The following is a 22,598-nucleotide window of genomic DNA, read 5'->3' on the forward strand; positions in this document are numbered from 1 at the left end:
AACTATAATCGGTTGCATCTCTCCATCTGACAACATTTTGTGTATCACGTTTTATAGAATGGTGTGTGAATTTAAACATGCCTGAGAAAAGGATTATCAATATTTACATACTTAATTAGGAATCGGAATTGAGTTGATAATTATATTTTGCTTGACGTGATAGGCCATCTCTCTCTCTCTCTCTATGTTGTTTTATAACTATGAATATTTTAGGTTACAAGTGCTAATTTATTAGTAGTTCATTACATCATTATGTGCCAAGTTCAAGATCAAGAGAATTTGTCTATAAAATAAAATTCTCAAGCTTCAATTCATGTAGCTAGCCCAAACAAATTTAATGTGTCGATCCACATAAAAATCTTAATCCATGTGTAGTTAGAATATGATGATGTTTACTAGTAACTTGTACTATCATTATTATTTATATAACATAAAAAGACATGCATATTATAAATTTATAATTATGAATGTCAATTCCGCTTGAAAATAATCAATTGACCCATGCAGACTGAAAAATGAGGGTGGTTCCGGTTGAAGATTTCAAGCCCCGCGTGAATCGGGCTATACTCGAGGGTATTTGGTTGAACTTATAAGTTTATTAGCGCGAATCGGGCTATACTAAGAGGGTATTTGGTTGAGCTTATAATTTTTTTAAAACCTTTTATAAGTTGTGTAAGAGTTTATAAGTTCATTTGAAGTATTTGGTAAAATAAGTTCTTAAAAAACTTATAATTAGTTCAACCAAATACCCTCTCAAGTTCGTCTATTTAATTTCGATTTTCTCTCTATAACAAAAAATTTCTATAACTTATAAGCTCAATTATTTAAACACTTTAATAACTTATATAAATTTTTAAAAACCTACATTTTATAAGCTCTTGAAACATCTTATAAATTTTTAAAATTTATAAACTCTTTAAAATAAGATTAGCCGACTCTAAGCCTATCAATTACCAATTACCTAGCACGTTTTACTTCTACTTTGTAGTGTTTCCCAAACTATTGCGTATAAGTAGTGCTTTATCTCTAGCAACCTTGAATAATGAAAAAGATTGAGTAAAATGTTTTTCAAACATATATTGGTGAAATTTACATAATCTTGAAGCATTGATCACACTTCCCAAGAGTAAAGGCAAAACATACCCAAAAAAAATCCCTACTTGTTGATTAAGCTCATCACATCTTACGTAGAAGCAATTCCCACAAAACACACACACCCACACACTAAACACTTCTTATATCAACCCCATTCAACAAGCCAAAAACACACACAAAAAACACTTGAACACCAAAACCACACACACAACACACACACCATGTCATCCAAACCTAGCAACCCACCACCACCAAGAACCACCGCACAAGCCACCCTCGCCGGCATCGGCAACCTCATCAAGCTCCTCCCGACGGGCACCGTCTTCGCCTTCCAATTCCTCAACCCCGTCTTCACCAACGACGGCCAATGCCACCCGATCCACAAGTACCTCGCGAGCTTCCTCATCGCGGCCTGTGGCGCCTCCTGCTGCTTCGCCTCCTTCACCGACAGCTACACGGACAACGAGGGCAACGTGCATTACGGCGTCGCCACCACCAAGGGCCTCTGGCCCTCCCCCTCCCCCTCCTCCGCGCCCGACCTTTCCTCCTACAAACTCCGTTTCGGGGACTTTGTGCACGCCTTCTTCTCGTTGGTCGTGTTCTCCGTGGTGTCGCTGCTCGACCCTAACACCGTCAAGTGCTTCTACCCGTCGTTCGAGTCCGCGCAAAAGGCCCTCCTCATGGCAATGCCGCCCGTCATCGGCGCCATCTCCGGTGCCGTTTTTGTCATGTTTCCTAATACCAGACATGGAATAGGCTACCCTTGCAGCCAAGCTTCATCTCAAGCCTAATACATATGTCTCAATCATGTAAAACTATGTGTGTTTATGTGTGTAAATCGAAAACAGAGACAGCATGAGGGGAAAATATGGATTTCTTTGCAATGAGTGCATCTAATTTCACTATTGAATATTGAATATTGAATATTGAATATTGATTTTCTTTGTTTATGTAAACTATCATATAATTTTCATTACATTCCTTTTCAAGAAACTACAAATACAGAGCCTTTTGTCAAGAAACTCTTATCTATACATATACTAATACATGAGAATTCAAATCCATTAATACACTAGGATCAAAATGTAGATCACTATTCACTACAACAATGTCAAGAAACTCATTACATATCCCAACTACCACTTTTTGAAGAGCAAGAAGTAGACATTCTCACAAACCTCTTCCTCAACTTCTTCCAACTTGTGCTCTTCCCCTCAACTTTGATGATATCAACCTTCACTATGTGATGATCCGAGGTGCCTTTAGACGAGACGACCGAGTAGGATCCAGGCACGAACGCGTAGCGCAGGCCTTCCGATCCCAAGATGTAGTCCACACGAGTGCCATACTTGCAAGTCCCCTGCACATCTGCTCAAAACATGTCAAATGCTGTCCTAAAATGGTGAATTGGAATCAAATTAGTAGGAAAAAAATGAAGTTGGTTACTTTGGCCTTTGGCTATCATGACTAGTGGCTCACATTCCCCTGCAAAATGTTTGGCATCTGTGTAGCCTCTTCCCTTCAAGAAGTTGCTCACTTCAACCTTTGGAGTAGGCTTCCCCAACTCCTCGTAGTACTATTCATTAAGCAAGATACCGTTTTAGTGAAAACTCATCTAAATACACGAATTATACTCAAATTTTGGTTTTTAATCAGATCTATTTCTTTGGTCGAAAAATACGTAAACTTTTATTTCTTTGGAATTTGGCCTAACTTCAAAGCTTTGTTGGTCAATAATTTGATCGTTTGAAGTCTGATAGGCAATTCAAAGGTACCGTTGGAAACATCTTGATAATAGCTCTCTAGTGATACCCATATTGTTGGGTTTTGGTCACCGAAAGTGGTCGAAAAAAAGAAAATGTCTAGAGCTTAATGACATCAACTTTCATGCCATTTTTGGACCACTTACGGGGACTAAAACCCAACAACATAAGTATCAATAGAAAGATAACGTCACAAGCTTTCCAACTGTACATTCGGATTGTTCATCGAACTTTATTAGACAATCAAGTTATTAGCCAACGAACTCTGAACTCCAAAATTTAGGTATAGTTCGTGTATTTCCAAAGTATTTACTACATACCTTAAGAATGTGGTTCCACCTGTCCAAGGAGTAATCTGATGCATCAAGAGAGTTGAGGCCTCCTGCAAGAAAATGAGGATGATTGGTGGAATGTATGATGGCGTTGATCTGCTTCATCCTCCACGTCTCGTCGAGATGATCCAGCTGTGTGCTGTACACATTCACCTCTCCCATCCATGGCACCTCTATCGTCGCCTTTATCACATTCCTGAAGTCTTTCTCGTCGCATATTCTCTCCGCCCTCCACTTCTTGATCGGCCACCGGGAGAGCACCGCGTTGCCGAACTCCGGCGCCCAGCTCTCCGCGAAGACGTAGCTCATCCCCAACGCGCTCGCCAGCTCCGACAGCGGCTTCATGTCGTCGGCCTCGTCGGCCTTCACGTCTTGCAGGGACAGGATGTCGGCGTCGACTTCCTTGAGCACGTCGTAGACGGTCCGGGTCCCGCATAAGGTCGCCCCGCTCCACCAGGTGGGGAAGCATATGGGCGACCTCATGGCCGATAAAGCGGTGTTGTTGTTGAAACGGAACGAGCTCTCGAGGGGATCGCCCACGACAGAGTTGGTCAGTACTCTGTCGTGGGCCATCGAGATCTCGTTCTCGGGGAGATTTATTGAGACTTTTGGCCTCGGTTTTACGAATTTGCCCTCGTGGGCATTTTCTGACACGTTTGTGTTCGTGTTCGTGTTCGTGTTCGTGTTTGTGTTGGTCATGGGATGGAGTGGGGATTGTTTGAGTATCCCTTTTGGGATCTTCAACGAATCCCCCTCTTCCTGGACCAGAACGACCGATCTCTCGGCCGTGGGAACGGCCGGGGCGAGAGAGAACAAGGCGGCGTTGAACGTCGCGAGGCGGATAGGCCGCCGCCCGCCACCGCCGCCGTTCGGACCGCTCGGATCGAGCTTCTTTCTGCGGTGGCCTACGGAGTTGAGCCGGCCGAGGCGGCGGATGATGAGACGGGGGCGGGGGCGGCGCCGCCACACGAGCCACCGGATCGTGGAGCAGAGGCGGCGGAGCCGCCGGCTGAGGACGTACAGCATGTTGGAGACATGATTGGCGCACCTTGATTGCATGGGAAGCACAAGATTTAGTTATTTTTGTTGGAAATTGAGATGAATATTTTTGAGACAAAAGAGCATATCTTTAAACACTGGATTTTTGTATTTCTTAATTTTGGGGTTGACAAATGTTGGGAGTGAGTGATTAGTCAAATCTTGCTTTTTGTCATGACTAAAAAAACACAACAACTCCCACCTGTGAAACAAGACTTTTTATTGTTGTTAGGAGCATAGAAGAAGAAAAAACGAGGCACTATTTCAATGAGTTAGCTACTTTTGTGATATGATTTGCTAATAGTTTGTTTATAGCATTGATTTTTTGCCAATCATGTCAACATCAAGCCTAATTGATTAGGAAAAAAGTAGGCTGTCTGAAACATGAGGTTTATAACACTCGATCGACATGAATATATGTTTAATATATATGTGTGGTAGTTACTCATGCCCATAAATTATTATCAAGTTTGGATATGTTAATGGTCTATGACATATAAAGTTATTAATTTTTTCAACTATAGCCTATCCATGGGACTATAAAGGTGTTTGACAAATTTCCATTGAAAAAGGAAAAAGAAATTTTATAAGTAGGAGGGAGAATTCGTGCAGCTCAAATACTCTCTCGATCTATAAAAAAAAAGGGTTGACAGGTGTTTGACACCCGTTAACGGACGTTAAAAGGCGGGGGAAATTGGTGCGATAAAGTCACGTTGAGGTAGTGAGCAGCTCTCCCCCCTGACGGTAGGGGGTTAAACGCGATAAGGACGCCATCGATAGGGGGAATCTGATACTTAACCCTAAAAAAAATTGTCATGTTATGAACGTTACAAATTTTAATGAAATGGGATTAGAGTTGTTCCCCACTTTAAATATGAGTAAAATTATGTGGACTCTATTACTATAAATAGAAATGATAAAATTATTGATCCCTTTTGGAGAAGCATAAAATTTCTTATGTAAATGTTCTCACGGTGCGGACATACACACATTCTAACAGGCAGTATTCTATTAGAATTTGTGTATGTTAGTACCACAAAACTCCTAAGAAAAAGATCAAGTTAATTGACCACTACAACAAATTAAGAGTCAATTTATATAATTGAAAAAGTCATAGATGAAAAATCTAAAATTAGAAGTTTTTAGTTTACTTGCAAAGAGTTCTAATGTTGCACATTATATCCCTTAAGAAGTTGATTTTATAGAATATCTCTCTAACTTAACAAAATTTCTACCCAATTTATAGAGATTTTACTGTATATTCATCAAAGTGACTATTGTTAATTTTGTAGGAGACAAAATCCGAAAGCAAGAAAAGTTGAGGGACCAAGTTGTGAACAACAAAAGAGTTAAGGGGTCTAATCGCAATTTATCTTTGCTCCTTTTGTCGCCGTGTGGGAGATATTTCATTCCAACCAAAAAAGTTTCCAACTTTATTGTGAATTATCAGTCTTCTTCACCTCATTGTTGCCATCTCGCTCGGATATAAAAAGCCTCTAATCACCCTTTCATTATTGCTTTCTTTCGCGCACAAATATCTCTTGAGATAAGATTTCATCAGTTGAGGTTCAGCCTTTTTCTTGTTTCTTTTTATTTTATTTTATTATTTTTGATCGTCTTCTGCATTCTAACGTTCCGTGTTGATTATACTGCATGCTCACTGTTTGAGGAAATTCAGGTTGTGGGAGATCCCATTTTTTTTTTTAGTTTCAAGAAAATTTGTATTTTTCGGCAGAAGTTTCAGTATGGTTGCGAATAAATGTGTTTGCTTTGAATCTTGGAGAAATGGGTGGTCTTTAATTTATGTTTTTGAGTGTTTTTTGCATTGCATGACCCATTTTGTTGTTCAAAGCTGAAAATTTTGATAATAGTTTTTTCACATAATTTTTATGTGGTTGTGCTTGGCATAGTTTATTGTGTGGTGCATGTGTCAATATGTAGTTTCTCTACGTAGAATGTCTGGGAAATGATTAGATGCTTAAAATTTTAATCTTGTTTTATTTCTGTGTAATTACACTGCATATTACTCGAGTCTTCAAATTCTAGTAATTGGATAGCCAATTTGATTTGTTTATTTTGAGTGGCAATTGTCTTACATAATTTGTGTAATGTTCTTAATTATTTCAGTTTAAGATGATAGAATTTTGTATTGAATGTTTGGATGATGATGATGATGTTACTTCATTGTTTGAATAGATTCAATCTATGGAATAAATTCATTTTTTTTTAAAGCATTAAAATTTAAGAGCTTCTACTTGTACGAATTAGAGCTCCAATTTCAGACAAGCAGTTCTTGAATGATAATTTGAGACAACTTTGATATTTACAAATGTGTCTAAGCATGTCTGCCGTTGAGCCTTGAACCTCAACTCCCTCGTACCCGAGCACACATATACCTGATCACCTCATCTAATATCAAAAATTTGTTAAAGAGGCAGAGTTTTGCGATTGTTTTTCTCATATTATGAACAATTGTCATAGATCATCACTACATAGGTCCAAGGGTGGGGGGTGCTTCCTTGAAAATCACATTTTGGCCCATATTTTAGTCTCAAAATCACATTTTGGTTATTTTATTGAATTTGAGAAAGGTAATCCCTGCTTAATCATCCAATCCTGTATGCATTACCTTGTTTAACTACTGTTTCATTTTTCATTTGGAAAGATGATCTTTGTTGTCTTCATTGATGCCTTAACTAAGAGAGGTACTTCATTATTGCTTGCCATCATCATCTAATTCCAGTGTTTTTCTTCTCCTATTTTGTTCATGCATTTGTGATTTGATGTGTTGCTAAATTGCAATTCTTTTCATTTCCTTCAACGATAGGTATACCAGAGATGGCGTCCATGCAAACTAGTTTGGCATCAGCTGTGTGCAACAACAGAAACTGCACTACTTCATCGAAATTTCTCAGCAGCTCCTTCCAGTATGGAACGGACATGAATGGACAGGTTGCAAGTATAAGAAGAAAGGAAGTCTCCCCTGCTTTCTTTTCAGGCCCCAAAGCTACACTAACTTTTGATCCCTCCACTACCAACCAAGAAAAAGTTAAGATGCGGAAGCACACAGTTGATCCGAATGCCCCTGATTTCCTCCCACTTCCATCCTTCGAGGATTGCTTCCCTAAAAGCACAAAAGAGTACACGTGCGTGGTTTTTCTATAACATTGTCTCTAATCTTGATGTTGGTGCTATCACATATGTACATAGGTAATTCATATGCATAGTTGCTGTTGGTTTGATTCAGCAGAATTTTTTTTCAGGGAAGTCATTCACGAGCAGTCCGGAACTGTGCTGCACGTCCCATTCAGGCGTGTCCACCTTTCAGGGGACGAGCCACATTTCGACACCTATGACACCAGTGGTCCGCAGAACATCAGCCCGCGCCTTGGTATTCTTATTAGCATTCTTTGTTCTTGGTTGTGGTTTTTTTTTTTTTGTCTTTTGGTGAATGTGGAATTTATTTGTCATTACTCTCTACATTAGGATAGATTGCTGTTTAAAATTGGCAGTCCATTTCCCTTTTCAATTTTTAAAAACTTGTTTTTTGAATGAGTTTCTCGTATCTCATTTGCTTCGCATGTTTGGGGAAATGGTGTGTGCAACAGGGCTCCCGAAGGTGAGGAAGGAGTGGATTGACAGAAGAGAAAAGGTGGGCGGGCCACGGTATACTCAGATGTACTATGCTAAGCAGGGAATCATCACAGAGGAGATGGTGTTCTGTGCTGCTCGTGAGAGGATTGACCCAGAGTTCGTGAGATCCGAGGTTGCTCGTGGTCGTGCAATCATCCCCTCGAACAAGAAGCACCTCGAGTTGGAGCCTATGATAGTGGGACGCAACTTCTTGGTGAAGGTGAATGCCAACATTGGCAACTCTGCAGTTGTGAGCTCAATCGAGGAAGAAGTCCACAAGCTTCAGTGGGCAACAATGTGGGGTGCTGACACCATCATGGACCTCTCAACGGGTCGCCACATCCACGAGACACGTGAGTGGATCCTACGCAACTCTGCTGTGCCCGTTGGCACCGTGCCTATCTACCAAGCGCTGGAGAAGGTGAACGGGATTGCTGAGAACCTCACTTGGGAAGTCTTCAGAGAGACACTGATTGAGCAAGCTGAGCAGGGTGTTGATTACTTCACGATCCACGCTGGCGTCCTGCTCCGTTACATCCCACTGACAGCTAAGCGGATGACGGGCATTGTCTCTCGTGGCGGATCCATCCATGCCAAGTGGTGCCTAGCTTATCACAAGGAGAATTTTGCCTATGAACACTGGGATGATATACTAGACATTTGTAACCAATATGACATAGCCCTGTCCATTGGTGATGGATTGAGGCCCGGATCAATATACGACGCCAATGATACTGCTCAGTTTGCCGAGCTCTTGACTCAAGGCGAATTGACACGTAGAGCTTGGGAAAAGGATGTGCAGGTAGTAACATCTCTCACTCTGCAAATGTTAGACATTAGTTATATTGCTTATACCAATTTTAGCATCTCTAACTCTCCTCAAAAGGCCTTATAAGAAGAGAGGGTACTCGAACTTTATATATTGAAACACGATCACTTATCAAGTCGATGTGAGACAGACAGGGACTGTCATAGAGCATGATATCTGTTACTTTGGCAAACCATTGTGCTTTCTTGATGTTGAGATTGTGGCGTTTGCATTCAGGTGATGAACGAAGGGCCCGGACACATCCCGATGCACAAGATCCCCGAGAATATGCAGAAGCAATTGGAATGGTGTAATGAAGCACCATTCTACACTCTTGGCCCTTTGACAACCGATATTGCTCCAGGATACGATCACATTACCTCAGCCATCGGAGCTGCCAACATAGGGGCTCTTGGAACGGCACTTCTCTGCTACGTGACTCCTAAGGAGCATCTCGGATTGCCTAATCGCGATGATGTGAAGGCCGGAGTCATAGCATACAAGATAGCTGCACATGCTGCTGATCTGGCGAAGCAGCACCCTCACGCTCAAGCTTGGGATGATGCGCTGAGCAAGGCGAGATTTGAGTTCCGGTGGATGGATCAGTTTGCTCTGTCGTTGGACCCGACAACTGCCATGTCGTTCCACGATGAAACGCTGCCATCTGATGGTGCTAAAGTGGCACACTTCTGCTCAATGTGTGGGCCTAAGTTCTGCTCAATGAAGATAACCGAGGATGTGAGGAAATACGCTGAGGAGCATGGCTATGGGGATGCAGAGGAGGCCGTCCTGCACGGTATGGAAGCCATGAGTGCTGAGTTCTTAGCTGCCAAGAAAACTGTCAGCGGAGAGCAACACGGCGAGGTTGGAGGTGAAATTTACTTGCCGGTGGAGTATGTTAAATCTAAGACAGCTTAAAGGTTACATATTTTCCTCTTCAAGAAACTATATTATAAGATTTACTTGAGCATGCGGTATGATGTGTCCCATCATTTTAACTTAGGAATCTCTTTGATCAACACCTATTGCAGGGGCTTCTTTCACAGAAGATGCAATAAACTAGGCACGATCTAGCACCGAATCTTGGAGCTATGATGCATGGTTTAGCTAAATTCAAGATGCATTAGGTGAGTAAACTAGTAGCTTCAGCCATGAAGTGTGTCCTTTTTATCTCGATCATGCTTGTATAGACAGCAATAAGAAATGGTTTCTCTTTTGATGTTAAATGCACCCTTTTTTTTTGTCCATTGATTGATGAGAAAACGCACCGGGGGTGTCTGTACCGGGTCCAGCTCGGGCCGTTGAGGCCGGGGCTGGGCCGGGTTCAGGCTGAGAAAGTCCCTTTGAACCTGAACAGGATAATGCCTGCGTAGGGAGTGTGCTTTTTTGTGTGTTTTGTGTGGTTGCACAGGGATGAAGATCAACTGCACAGTTCCAGCTATCTCTCTACACCTTCCTTTGTATGAAGCTTTTCAAGATGTCTTGTGGTGTGTGTGTGTGTGTGTTGGTTACAACTTAGAGGTTGCTTATTAGGTTCAACCACGCGCTGTCCGGCCGGATTCTCGTGTTATATCTCGTGTTTCAACGTTTCGGTAATGTGATATAGTAATTGTTGTTGTATTTCAGTCTCGTATTTTATTTCACAAAGTATCAAATAGTTACGAACTTTCGTTCACTACCACCCAGTTGCTTGCTCCTTATTGATCTTATCCCCCAGCCAATGTTGCTGCCTTCTTATCACCCCCTTCCTCTCGATTCCCGTGCCACCGGCACCGCCGCTGTCGTCGCGGTGGCCGGCGTGCCGTCTCCTCCATCCTCTCCTCACTGTTATTGTCTAAAGTATGCCATTTTGTTTCATTTCAAAAGTTAGGTAAAGTGGTTTTACCTCTCATTTTTAATGAATTACTTTTAACAAATTTGGAGATTTTTTTTCTTCAGAATTTAATATATTAATTAAAAATCTTTAATATATGATAATTTTAGAAGTCGGAGTAAATTTGTGTTGCAATTTTTTATTACTTTTATGCAACCACCACCACCCAATACGCGCTTCGGTTAAATTTCAATGTTTATTAGTCTGCACACATCAAATTTAGTTTCTCATCAATGGCGACACCAGATAGTAAAAATAAGGGTAATAGTGTTTTATGTCCCGAACTTTCAACTTTTTTCATAAAATATCTCGAACTTTTATTCTCTCAAAAAATTCCAAACTTTTAGTTTTTTTCATAAAATATTTCGCTATACAAAATTCGATAACAGAAAGATGACAAAAAATTCCAAACTTTCAGCGTTTTTGGATAATGATGGTTCCTAATATTGGTTTCCAACAATTGACGGTCCCAAAAATATTTCATTCGGCAAGATCGAATTTTGTATATCGGAACATTTTATGGAAAAAATTGAGAGTTCCGAGTTTTTTTAGGGGAAAGTAAAAGTTCAGAATATTTTATGAAAAATGCTGAAAATTCAAGACATAAAACACTATTAATCATAAAAATAAAATATAAAATATATAGAATTCCCAAAATAACACAATTTTGTGCCTTCTATCCCTTGTAATAGCTTTGGGACTATAAGGACATTAACTTTCATTTAAGAAAAGAAGTTTTAATATTTTTAATGAAAAAAATATTTTAATTATTTTTTTTAATATGTAACGCTTTTATTCATATTAGAAGTAAACCCCTGAGCATAATTTGTATCATCATACACTAATTCATGTTAAAATTAAGTCTAGTCTACTTTGACAAATGTTAAAAAACTAGGTCTTACACTACACATAATTAATTAATTAAAGTACAGAATATGTTGAGCAAGTGATCGGTGCTCACGCGATAAACCAAACAAAACCAGCGATTAATCGAAGAAAACAAGAACAAAGGAAATGAATGGAGAAGAAGAACACAAGACTTTTTTACGTGGTTCGGCAATGTGCCTACATCCACGGAGGGGATCTCTGGATCCTTTCACTATCGAAATATTGAGATTATATATATAATCGAGTTTCAAGCTCACAACAATGGCTATGCTAACCGCTCTCTCTCAATCTGTACTAACTCAATATTCACCCCCTCACTATTGAGATAATACTGACTACTCTTTATAGACTAATAAAGAATAACATTGACATCCTTTCACTTATCTTATTTGCAGATAAGTCCTTTAATTGTTGAGTTTTGTAGACACGCTCTCCAACAGAATACAATGTGAAATAAATTAAATTAAAGTATAGCAGCTCAATTGAAAAATAATCCATTCTCTTTTATAGGTATTCAAAACTTATGCAATCATTCCAGCATTTTCTCATCGCTTCAGTGTTTTAATTTGCCATGGCTTTCAAATTTTATTAGTAATTAATCTTTCGCACAATTTAAGCATGAGTATTGGTTGTTCATATTTTAATGATTATTTTCCATAAATATCCCTCATTTTATTCGAACAAAATAAAAATAAAAAATTACTGCATGTTATTTTACGTGCATCTAACTTGCAATCAACCAAACAACAAAAATAGGAAATTGACAAAAAAAAAAAAAAAAAATCAAAACAATGATCATGTAAAGAAGCAGTAGCATATATTTTTATTTTCAAACGAGTTTATGAGATTACATGTACAATAGAACCTTTCTTTTCCCCTCCTTTTAATTTGCTTCCTCTCCTAAATAGAGAGGAAATAATTGTCTAAGAAATCAAATCCATTGTTCTTGTCTTAAGCTACAACTTGAGCTGCAGCAAGCCTTGCAATAGGCACCCTACAAAAAAAAAATGGACAAAAAAATTCTTGAATATTTCTCCATGAAGAATTCATCACAAAAATTTTAAAAACTCTACAAGTCATAAAACATAGAAAGAAAAATGGTGTACCTGAAAGGCGAGCACGAGACGTAGTCTAGCCCGGCCTCTGCAAAGAAGGCCACGGACGAGGGCTCCCCGCCGTGCTCTCCACATATTCCAATCTGCCATTTTAGTCCGTTAGTCAGAGCTACAGAGCTACTCGCTAGCTACTCTAGAAACTCACTAGACCAACATTTCATGATGATCATGATTGATTGCATTTACTTATGTAAGAAAAGATCACCTTGAGGCTTGGCCTAGCAGCACGGCCTCTCTCCGTGGCCATCTTCACGAGCTGGCCAACGCCTTTCTGGTCGAGCACCTGCATATCAAGACACGGAGCCCGTGAGCACACGAGAGATCCAACCCCAATGTTTGCATAAAAAACAAACCAACCAACCTCGAATGGATCGTGTTGGAGGATTCCCTTGGACAAGTAGACGGGGAGGAACTTGCCCACGTCGTCTCTGCTGTACCCGAATGTCATCTGTGTGAGATCATTCGTCCCGAAAGAGAAGAACTCCGCTTCCTTGGCAATCTTTGCACGAAAACAACGAGTTTAAGGCGTAAGGCCAATCAACAAAGATTGAACTAATTCTTTTTTTTTTCTTAGTAAAAGTTTGTCAAATACCTCATCTGCAACTAGAGCAGCTCTAGGGACTTCAATCATGGTGCCTACTTTGTAGTTCACGGACGCGCCCATCTCCAAGAACACGGTCTTTGCAACAGCGCGTATCAGGCGCACCTGATGCCCTAATTCCTGCAACGAGAGCCGGTCCTTGTTATATACACACGGAGAAAAGTGGGGACGTGGAAATGCAAACACGACGTGCCTGAGGTGTTCCCACTAGAGGCACCATGATCTCCGGGTAGACCGTGACACCCTGGCTCGTCAAGGAGATGGCAGCCTGAAGTATTGCGCGAACTTGCATCTCCGATAGCTCGGGATACGATATGCCAAGCCTACAATAATCCAGCAGAAAAGTTGAAGCAGTTTCTATATGTGGCTTCAATATACATACTCTTCTAACAACTTGAGTTAACTAACTGTTTACCTGCATCCACGGAATCCGAGCATCGGGTTCACTTCGGACAACTTCTCAATCCTCGCGTAGACTTCTTCCTCGGTCGTGCCTGTATCAGCAGTTAGCTCGCTGACAATCTGCTCTAGGTCGCCTTCGGGCAGGAACTCATGGAGCGGAGGGTCAAGGAGTCTGATTGTCACCGGAAGACCTGAGAAACGAAACGAGAGTGAGCGTGAGCGTTGTGAACGATGCTTCACTATCAACGATGCACGTAATCTATCGACATACCATCCATTGCACGGAAAATTCCCTCAAAATCAGCTCGTTGGTAAGGCAACAACAAGTCAAGAGCATTCTTCCTCTGCTCAGTTGTAACTGCCATTATCATCTTTCTTACAGCCCTGATCCTCTCATCGGATGCAAAGAACTGACACGAACACGAACACAAACACAAACAAAAACACGAACCAACTGTCACACACAGCCCGTTCTCGGCTTGTAATATGCAAGAATGTGTGCAGGGCTCTTACCATGTGCTCGGTCCTACATAAGCCGATCCCCTGAGCTCCATTGTTCCGAGCTGTTTGTGCATCTTCGGGTGTGTCCGCATTCGCCATGACCTATTGCAATTCCAATAACAGAAATCAGTGAAGAGCAATTCATAATACTTCTCTCAAGATTCCACCTCACAAAGGCGAGGCACCTTGATTCGCCTGATCTCGTCTGCCCAGGCCATGAACGTCTCCAAATCCCCGGTCATGGCCGGAGGAGCAAGAGGCTGCTTCCCCAAGATCACCTCACCGGTGGAGCCATTAAGCGAAATCCACTCTCCCTCCCGTATCACTTTGTCTTCGACTACGACAAACTGCATCACCATCACCAATAAGCAAGACTAAGTCACCCCAATCCTCATCACAACAAATTAAAAGTACGTCTATAATGCTACCTTCTCAGAATCATTCACGCGTATATCCGAGCAGCCAGAGACGCAGCATTTCCCCCAGCCACGGGCCACCACGGCCGCGTGTGACGTCATGCCACCTCGAGCAGTCAGAATCCCGACAGCTGCGTGCATGCCCCCAACATCCTCTGGACTTGTCTCTGTTCTCACCAGAATGGCACTCTTCCCTTGAGCATGCCAGGCCTCAGCATCCTCGGCACTGAACACGACCTGTCCAACCGCTGCACCCGGGGATGCAGGCAGCCCCTTGGCTACCACGCTGCCCTTGTACGACGACACATCCTCGAACTACCAAGAAACAAACACAGCATATAAATTTATGGCACACATACAATTATGTAGAAGCAGGGGAAAGTAAAGTAATGCACCTGTGGATGAAGAAGCTGGTCGAGATGCTGAGGCTCGACCATCTTGACTGCCTGTCGGGTATCAACGAGCCCCTCCTTCACCATGTCCGTGGCGATCTTCACAGCGCCCTTGCCAGTGCGCTTCCCAGTCCGACACTGCAACATCCATAGCCTCTGGTCTTGCACGGTGAACTCAATATCCTGCAGCCGAAGATGCACATTTGTTACACATAAATCGGATTAAAACACGAAAAAATGAACTAATTACTAACCATCATGTCTTTGTAGTGTCTTTCTAATATCTCACAGTTCTCCACCAGCTCTTTGTAAGCTTCTGGCAAATGAGTCTCCATGAGTTGGATATCCTCCGGCGTTCTGATCCCAGCAACGACGTCTTCTCCCTAAATAGAGACACGCCAACGCCAAACAGCATTAAACCACGAAATAATTATCCACAAATACTTGCATAATCAACTTAGTTTTTTTTAAAGTTTAAGACCTGAGCATTAATGAGAAACTCCCCGTAGAGCTTCTTCTCTCCGGTGCTCGGATTCCTCGTGAAGAGGACGCCGGTTCCTGAAGTGTTTCCCATGTTTCCAAACACCATACATTGGATGTTGACAGCAGTGCCCTTCAATCCTGTTATATTGTTTATGCTCCTATACTTGATGGCCCTCGGGCTGTCCCACGAGTCGAAGACTGCCTTCACAGCCAACTCTAGCTGCCTCATTGGATCTAGAAACGGACAAACGAAACGTATATAAGCCAAACGCAAACGCCACACCAAATTTGAGACGAAGCAGAGGGCGTTGTGCAGTGAAGTGTACCTGATGGGAACTGCTCTCCCCTGCCTTGAACATAGACAGACTTGTATTCCTCAACGAGCTCTTTGAGATCAGACGCGGTCAGATCAGTGTCGAGCTTGATCCCTTTCGCACTTTTCATGTCCTCGAGCTTCTCATCGAATAGAGCGTGTGGAATGCCCATCACCTTCGACAAAGATCAAACAATCAGCAAAAGATATACAGCTTTTCTTTATCAAACAAAGCCAAAGTAGATAGTCCCAACTCCTAAAACTAACTCACCACATCCCCAAACATGTCAAGAAACCTTCTAAACGAGTCGTATGCAAAGCGCTCTCCGCTCTTTGCAGCCAAACCGGAGACCACCTCGTCGTTGAGCCCGAGGTTCAGCACCGTGTCCATCATCCCAGGCATAGAAATCTGTGGTTTAGCAGCACACAGTTAGGTAAAATGTGACTAAAACACAAGCAAAAGTTGGAGTAGAGTGGGGAACAACCGCGGCTCCAGATCTAACGGAGAGGAGGAGAGGCCTCGAGGGGTCACCGAGGAAAGCTCCCATGTCGCCCTCGACTATCTTCAAGCCCTGCATTATCTCCTCCCACAGCCCCGGTGGCAGCTTCTTGCCTACTTGCTGATACTCTTGGCACGCCTCCGTGGAGATGGTGAGCCCCGGGGGCACCGACAGCCCGATGCTCGCCATCTCAGCCAAGTTTGCACCCTTCCCTCCCAACTGATACACACACAAAAACATCATTTTGTATTTCATTTCATCACACATGCAACATCCACCAAACATGACCAATAAAGGGGCCGGGCGTTTACATTTGAGGATCAGCATCGATAGATAAAAGTAGTAAGGCTAATCACTTGTTTACTTTGACGGATTGAAGCTTTGAGATTATTTCAATCACTTGAGCTAGTTTTGTTTTATTTATATCCCATTGAAATGGTGAGATTGAAAAAAATACATATATATCCATCATGAATGACAGACGCTATAGAGGCTGATCACACCATTCACACAATATTACTCTAATTCATTCATCATGAAATGTAATAAAACAAGATTATTTTAGGAAAAGAAAAGAACATATCGTGGAGCATAGAATACAAACTCCCCACGAATTAGAAAAAAATTAATGATAATTAATGGAGTTATTTTAAAAATAATGGCTTCATTAGTGACAATGCGTGTAAATATATATATAAAAATAAAAAATAACGAAGATATTTCGTGGACGAAGCGAGTATAAATCAAGAAATTAAAATACCATTTGAGTGATTTTACTAAACGACTTACCAAGGATTTCATGCCCTTGTTTCCTTCACTCCTTCCCTTTCCGAAAGTGAACACCCTCTGATTTTCCACACCAAAAAATTTGAAATTTCATCAACATATATCCATTCTCACATCAAAATCAAACCCCAAATATCACAGAGAAATATGAAACTACATCACATATTTATTTATAAAAAAAAAAAAACAGTATATATATACATATATACAACCAAGAACGAGGTGCAGCACCTTCATCATGATGCCTCTGAACTAGCAAGTGAAGCAGAAGGCAACTGAATTAAGGCAAAATGCAATTGCAAATAACACAAGAGTTTAGTGAGGTGAGGATATCCTTTGATGTCTGATTATATAGGTGGTAAAAGAGTGGCACATTTCATTGGCATGAAGCCACGTGTCATGACGTGTATTTAGCTGTTTGAGATGGCCGAATTTTTCGAGATGATTTACTCTTAAATATAGCGCCACTAGATTCTACCATATTTGTCCTATTCCATCTCTACGATTTTTACCGCTCATTATTTTAACCGTTTAATGAATAGAGATCAAAGAAATTCGAAGAGATTTAGACCATAAATTTGAACACAAAAACGAAATTCGAAGAGATTTAGACCATAAATTTGAACACAAAAACTTGCCTACACCGGGTCGTACTCGATCCGAATCAGGATTCGGATCCGATGCAATTGGACTATTCTACCTGAATGTCAAGTGTTAGTGTTATTTTGATATAGTGTTAGTGTTATTTATACGTAGTGTTAGTGTCATTTTAATATAGTGTTAGTGTTATTTTACACGTAGTATTAGTATCATTTTCGAAATAGTGTCATTTGTAAAATAAAATAGTGTTAGTGTTATTTTAGAAATAGTGTTAGTGTTAATGTCATTTCGTATTAGTATTAGTGTCATTTCAAAAAAAAAATAGATCAGGATAATTCAACTGGATTAAGATCCGAATCGAATATAATTTGAGTGTACGGTACGCTCGGGTGTACAGGAGACTGTCTCTTTGATTTATAGGTGGTTAATTGGAGATTAACTAATTTACCTATTGTTTGGTTAAAGGTAGTTGATTTTAGCTTGATATTAAACACTTGCACAATATGTATATGTAGAAACTGAATGCATCTATAGTTTGCTTTGGTTAAGAAAATAATAATAATAATAATAATAATAATAATAATAATAATAATAATAATAATAATAATAATAATAATTACTTCTATCAATAAAGAAGGTTGATTTTTATTTTTTATTTTAGAGAGAGAGGATAAATAAGGTTGATTTTCATAACACGCATTTTTAAAGATCATGAGATCAAACCATGTCATCATTTTAGATCCAATTGTTTAGAACCTATCTACAAAGATAACGATTTTGGATTATTTTACACAAAATAAAAACTAAATTTGTCCTATGTATTTTGTGTTGTCATCAGCTTGACAGAAGAATGCTCTCATTCTGCATAGGTAAAGGGTACTTTTTTAGCATTTCAAAGTTTTTCTTTTTCTTATTCATTTCGATTTTTATTTCAACACTAGCATTGTGTGAAAATTAGAAATACTACATATATTTAATATAACATACACTAATAAAATAAAAGTATTTACAGTGTTTGTAATGTATAAATGGCCGTATTTAGTTAATACGGTGAAATTTTTGTCTTCTTCATAATTTGAATTCAAGCGAGAATAACTATTTGTGCATTACAGACAGAGATGGATCCACGTGCCCCCATAACATTTTCTATATATATATATATATATATATATATATATATAGGGTAGGGTTAATATAAAAATCCCTCTTAAGATGAAAACTAGGAACCAATTTAAAATCATTGATTTAAATAAAATAGAGGGCTGAGATTAAACTACAGATACACAATTTCGATTGCATAGATGCACAGTTTCAATTGCATAGATGCACAATTTCGATTTGCTTGAGTATTTTGCATTGTTGGTTTCAATTGCATAAATTGCATATTTTTTAATTGCACAGTAAAATATAATACATGCACCATTTCTTTTGTTGACTAAATCATAACCATTAGATCTAATATTTAAAAGGTCAAGATTAGGTTCCTAGTTCTCATTTTAACAGAGGTTTTTATTAGAACATCTTCCTATATATATATATATATATATATATATTATATGTATATTTATATAAATTTTATTATATCTTATTATTGCCAATCTCAAAATTCTCTAGTTATAATATAAATTCTCATTAATTATAATATAAATTTTTATAAAACTCTGTAATCCCAAAATTCCGTGATTATAAAATTTTTAATGTCTTTATTTTTTTATAAATTTTTATTAATTATATTTTAAAAATTTTAATATATTAATAATGAATTCTGTAATCGCAAAATTCCGTAATTATAAATTTCATTATATTTTATATAATAAATTTTTATTGGTGTAGGTTTCAATTATAATAGACTTGAATTAGTTTTTTTAACATATTATTTTGTGCCCCCATGACAAAATTTTTTTGGATTATCTATGGATTTTACTCCCCCGTCCACGAAAGAATTTCTTATCTTTCATTTTTGAGACGTCCACAAAAAAACTCCTATCTATTTTTGGACTATACCCCACTACTTATAATTACTCTTACTTTTCACTTTTCACAACTTATTAATTATAACACTTTTTTACCACTCTCAATACACTCAACTACCTTTTCTTCACTCTCAATATACTTAACAATATTTTTTCTTAAAATCCGTGTCACTCCCTCCTAATAAGTTCTTTTATGGCCAGAGGGAGTATTAATTTATTCGTTAACTAATTAAATATTTAATGATTGATTTAAATAAATATCAACTATAAAATTTAAATAATTCACGTTCCAAATTTATTCTTATTTCTCATCACATTTATCCATTTTCACCTAATCTTTTCTCGTTTCTCGATAGTTATATAAGTCATGTATTGCTATTTCAAATTGAATTTTGCCATTACAATTGATATAAATTTAAACTCTTTCAACAATAATTTTAATAAGAGGAGAAAAAGAATTTGATCCGAAATTCGATTTCAAAACATGAAGTCATGCACGTATATATACACACTTAAACACACACTAATTACACACGCATACGGTTTTATCGAACCTTTTTAGTAGTCGAGGTGGGGTCCGAAACAGGAGTCAGTATAGCTTGAGCCCTTAGCTTTGATCCGGGCTCTGGTTCAGCCAACCCACTTGGCTCGATTCTCGAGCCATGGCACCGGACGGCTCGAGCCCACCGACCCGCGCTTGTGGGACGAGGGTGCGCTCTGGGCTGATCGACCTCGAATTTCTCCTTAATTAATTTTCGTGTATACACCTCGCTCGTCGTCGATCTTATCAATATGTCTTTTAGTATCGAAGACATACCTTTTTCAAGAAAATTAATTCAAAAATTAACCATGAATAATCAATTTCACCACTAACCAACGATTCACCAAAATTAAAATATGACAATAGTGAAAACGGATTAAAATGAATGGCTTAGCAAACTAAAATGGGCATGATCGCATATTAATTTTCAAGTGAGTTTAAATATTTGTGATAAATGAAGCAAAATAATTTCAAGAATCCATAACTCTCTCTCTCTCTCTCTCTCTCTCTCTCTCACACACACACACACACACACACACACACACACACGTCGTGTGATCAGAGATCGGGGGATCTGTATAATGAGCATAAAAATGATAAAAAAAAAATATGATGATTAATTGATGAGATATATTTATTAGTTAAGACTTGAAAAAAAAAAAGAATAGTTACCTTATTTCGACGAAATTAAATGAGCTGCAGAGGAAGAAAATTCAATCAGTGGTGTCGTGATTTAGTGTGTGTTGTGTGTGTATTTTGTTTTGTTGAAGATGAGAGATCACTGAAGCCCAAAAATTGGCGGTAGGTGATTTGGATTGATTTTATATGTATGGTGGGAAAATGAGTGGACCTTAAATTCCAAATAACAGTTTATGGCGCTAAGTGATTTCCTTTTAAATATAATTTGACTTAATTTACATAAATAAATATACATATAATAAAGTCCAAGAAAATTGTCAAGATTTTATTTTCATATACAGAGAAATAAACATGTGGCTTTCCGAGAAATTATTGGCGGCTATCTCAAAAAAAATAAAATAATGGCGGTAATCATCTAAGTATTGATTTCATGTATTTATTTTAGGGATTATGGAGACACACGAATTTTGATAAAAATTGTAATTTTCACTTATACTTTAAATTAAATTAAAAAATACATGAATTTATATTTTTTTGTTGTAATTTTCATCTAAGTTTGACTTTCAATGAAATTAAAGCTTAATTGACAGTCGAAATTAAGTCAAATATATTAAATTTTTGTCTTCTTATACTTTCGAGCTTCTAAATACTCCTCATCTAACTAGCATTAGGTGAATTTTCGACTGTCAATTAAATTCTAATTTCGTCGAAAGTTAAACTCATGTGAAAATTGCAACAAAAATATAAATTCATATTTTTTTTGGCTTAATTGAATGTTCATGTGAAAATTGCAACTTTTTTCAACGTTCGTGTATTTTTTTTACCATAACCCCTTTATTTTAATATTATTGTATTACTATATGTAGTGGTTACAATATAATAATTTGTTCGCATGCATTATATTTGGTTTAGAAGGATATATTCTAGTGGAAGAAAAATATTATAATTTGAAAAAAAAAATTGTGGGCTTCGATTGTCTCTTATGGCACGCACATCAAGACCAGATAAAATAATATTTATAATATTTTAAAACGCTCACATAAAATAAAATAAAATTAGCTAATAATAAAAAAAACTTTTGAAGTTATTCTAAAAAGGCATAAAAATCTAATTATTTTTCGATAATTGATGCACCATCGTGTGGATATAAAACTCTACCACAAATACGTATTGCATGTGAATATAAAGATATCAATATTATGTTTAATAAACCCAAGCAATTGATCACAATTCATAACACTTCACGAATTGGCTGAATTGATTGACAAACAGCAGCCGGTTTTGGAAGGTAAATTGTAATTAACTTCCAATAAAAAGACTTTTGCGGTATATTTATTTACTTTTTTTTTTGTTTCAAGGTTAAATTATATACTCGGATATAATTATTTTATTTGGTGGTGGTGATTTTCCAAATGAAAATAATTTATTCGAAATAAAAGTGTTTAAGTGGGACCTACTCCCTCGATGCTGGAAGATACTATTTGGTCAAGAAGGTGACGACACGTGGCTAAGTGTTTGGACACAAAGAAGAGAGGAGTCTGAGCCCATCTTTCTTATCTATATATACATCACATATCACAAATTATAAAATTATATTATTTATAATATGATAGTTCAATTATTATACTTGATGATATAAAATGATGTGAGTCTGAGTTGATTTCGAAGTTTTATTTTAATTTTGAAATAATGTATCGAGTTTTTTTTTAAATATGGAATTAATACAATAATTGAAAACAAAATGGAGAATATTAATGCAGTGGGCCTCACAATTTTGTTTATTGATGGTTTACATTCAAAAGTGAAAAATAATAATCAATTCAGTCAAAACACTCCATGCATGCTTGAATCACCCAAAATTTGACTGAAAAGTAACCCACAAAAAATTTGGACTAAAATAACTTCA

General features: G+C 38.4%; 4 protein-coding genes across 11 annotated transcripts; 2 read left to right on the forward strand and 2 right to left on the reverse strand.

Annotated features, from left to right (window-relative positions):
• The first annotated feature begins 1,058 nt into the window (after nucleotides 1-1,058).
• On the forward strand, nucleotides 1,059-2,051 carry LOC130991606 (protein DMP2-like). Its single transcript, XM_057915903.1, has one exon. It carries the CDS (start codon nucleotides 1,317-1,319, stop codon nucleotides 1,884-1,886), a length of 570 nt encoding a protein of 189 aa, XP_057771886.1. The 5' UTR covers nucleotides 1,059-1,316; the 3' UTR covers nucleotides 1,887-2,051.
• On the reverse strand, nucleotides 2,033-4,507 carry LOC130991605 (uncharacterized). The gene is made up of 3 exons (XM_057915902.1): nucleotides 3,179-4,507; nucleotides 2,542-2,671; nucleotides 2,033-2,463 (listed from the first exon to the last, which is right to left on the reverse strand). Exons 1-3 carry the CDS (start codon nucleotides 4,247-4,249, stop codon nucleotides 2,219-2,221), a joined length of 1,446 nt encoding a protein of 481 aa, XP_057771885.1. The 5' UTR covers nucleotides 4,250-4,507; the 3' UTR covers nucleotides 2,033-2,218.
• Nucleotides 4,508-5,633: 1,126 nt separating this feature from the next.
• LOC130991608 (phosphomethylpyrimidine synthase, chloroplastic) lies at nucleotides 5,634-16,709 on the forward strand. 7 transcript variants are annotated; one of them, XR_009091167.1, is made up of 7 exons: nucleotides 5,634-5,794; nucleotides 7,056-7,374; nucleotides 7,492-7,619; nucleotides 7,837-8,663; nucleotides 8,907-9,589; nucleotides 9,701-9,796; nucleotides 9,962-10,294. XR_009091167.1 is itself a non-coding variant. In XM_057915909.1 (7 exons), the coding sequence occupies exons 2-5, from the start codon at nucleotides 7,067-7,069 to the stop codon at nucleotides 9,585-9,587; spliced, it is 1,944 nt and encodes a 647-aa protein (XP_057771892.1). In that variant the 5' UTR covers nucleotides 5,634-5,794; nucleotides 7,056-7,066; the 3' UTR covers nucleotides 9,588-9,589; nucleotides 9,701-9,718; nucleotides 16,694-16,709. The 7 variants fall into 7 exon arrangements, 4 of the variants coding, with proteins under 4 accessions (XP_057771892.1, XP_057771889.1, XP_057771890.1 ...); XM_057915909.1 differs by lacking the exon at nucleotides 9,962-10,294 and adding an exon at nucleotides 16,694-16,709 and having other exon boundaries at nucleotides 9,701-9,718; XR_009091170.1 differs by having other exon boundaries at nucleotides 5,646-5,788.
• On the reverse strand, nucleotides 12,231-20,907 carry LOC130991607 (pyruvate, phosphate dikinase, chloroplastic). Of its 2 annotated transcripts, XM_057915904.1 has the most exons (20): nucleotides 20,726-20,907; nucleotides 20,067-20,329; nucleotides 16,943-16,999; nucleotides 16,139-16,372; nucleotides 15,925-16,062; nucleotides 15,667-15,829; nucleotides 15,339-15,574; nucleotides 15,112-15,240; nucleotides 14,861-15,040; nucleotides 14,478-14,780; nucleotides 14,235-14,396; nucleotides 14,062-14,151; nucleotides 13,820-13,958; nucleotides 13,562-13,739; nucleotides 13,340-13,469; nucleotides 13,138-13,266; nucleotides 12,907-13,044; nucleotides 12,751-12,828; nucleotides 12,537-12,628; nucleotides 12,231-12,424 (listed from the first exon to the last, which is right to left on the reverse strand). In XM_057915904.1, exons 2-20 carry the CDS (start codon nucleotides 20,325-20,327, stop codon nucleotides 12,382-12,384), a joined length of 2,880 nt encoding a protein of 959 aa, XP_057771887.1. In that variant the 5' UTR covers nucleotides 20,328-20,329; nucleotides 20,726-20,907; the 3' UTR covers nucleotides 12,231-12,381. The 2 variants fall into 2 exon arrangements, with proteins under 2 accessions (XP_057771887.1, XP_057771888.1); XM_057915905.1 differs by lacking the exons at nucleotides 20,067-20,329; nucleotides 20,726-20,907 and adding an exon at nucleotides 17,171-17,252.
• Between the last annotated feature and the right edge of the window lie 1,691 nt (nucleotides 20,908-22,598).

The sequence above is a fragment of the Salvia miltiorrhiza genome, chromosome 7, assembly GCF_028751815.1.
Source record: "Salvia miltiorrhiza cultivar Shanhuang (shh) chromosome 7, IMPLAD_Smil_shh, whole genome shotgun sequence".
Taxonomy (NCBI): Eukaryota; Viridiplantae; Streptophyta; class Magnoliopsida; order Lamiales; family Lamiaceae; genus Salvia; species Salvia miltiorrhiza.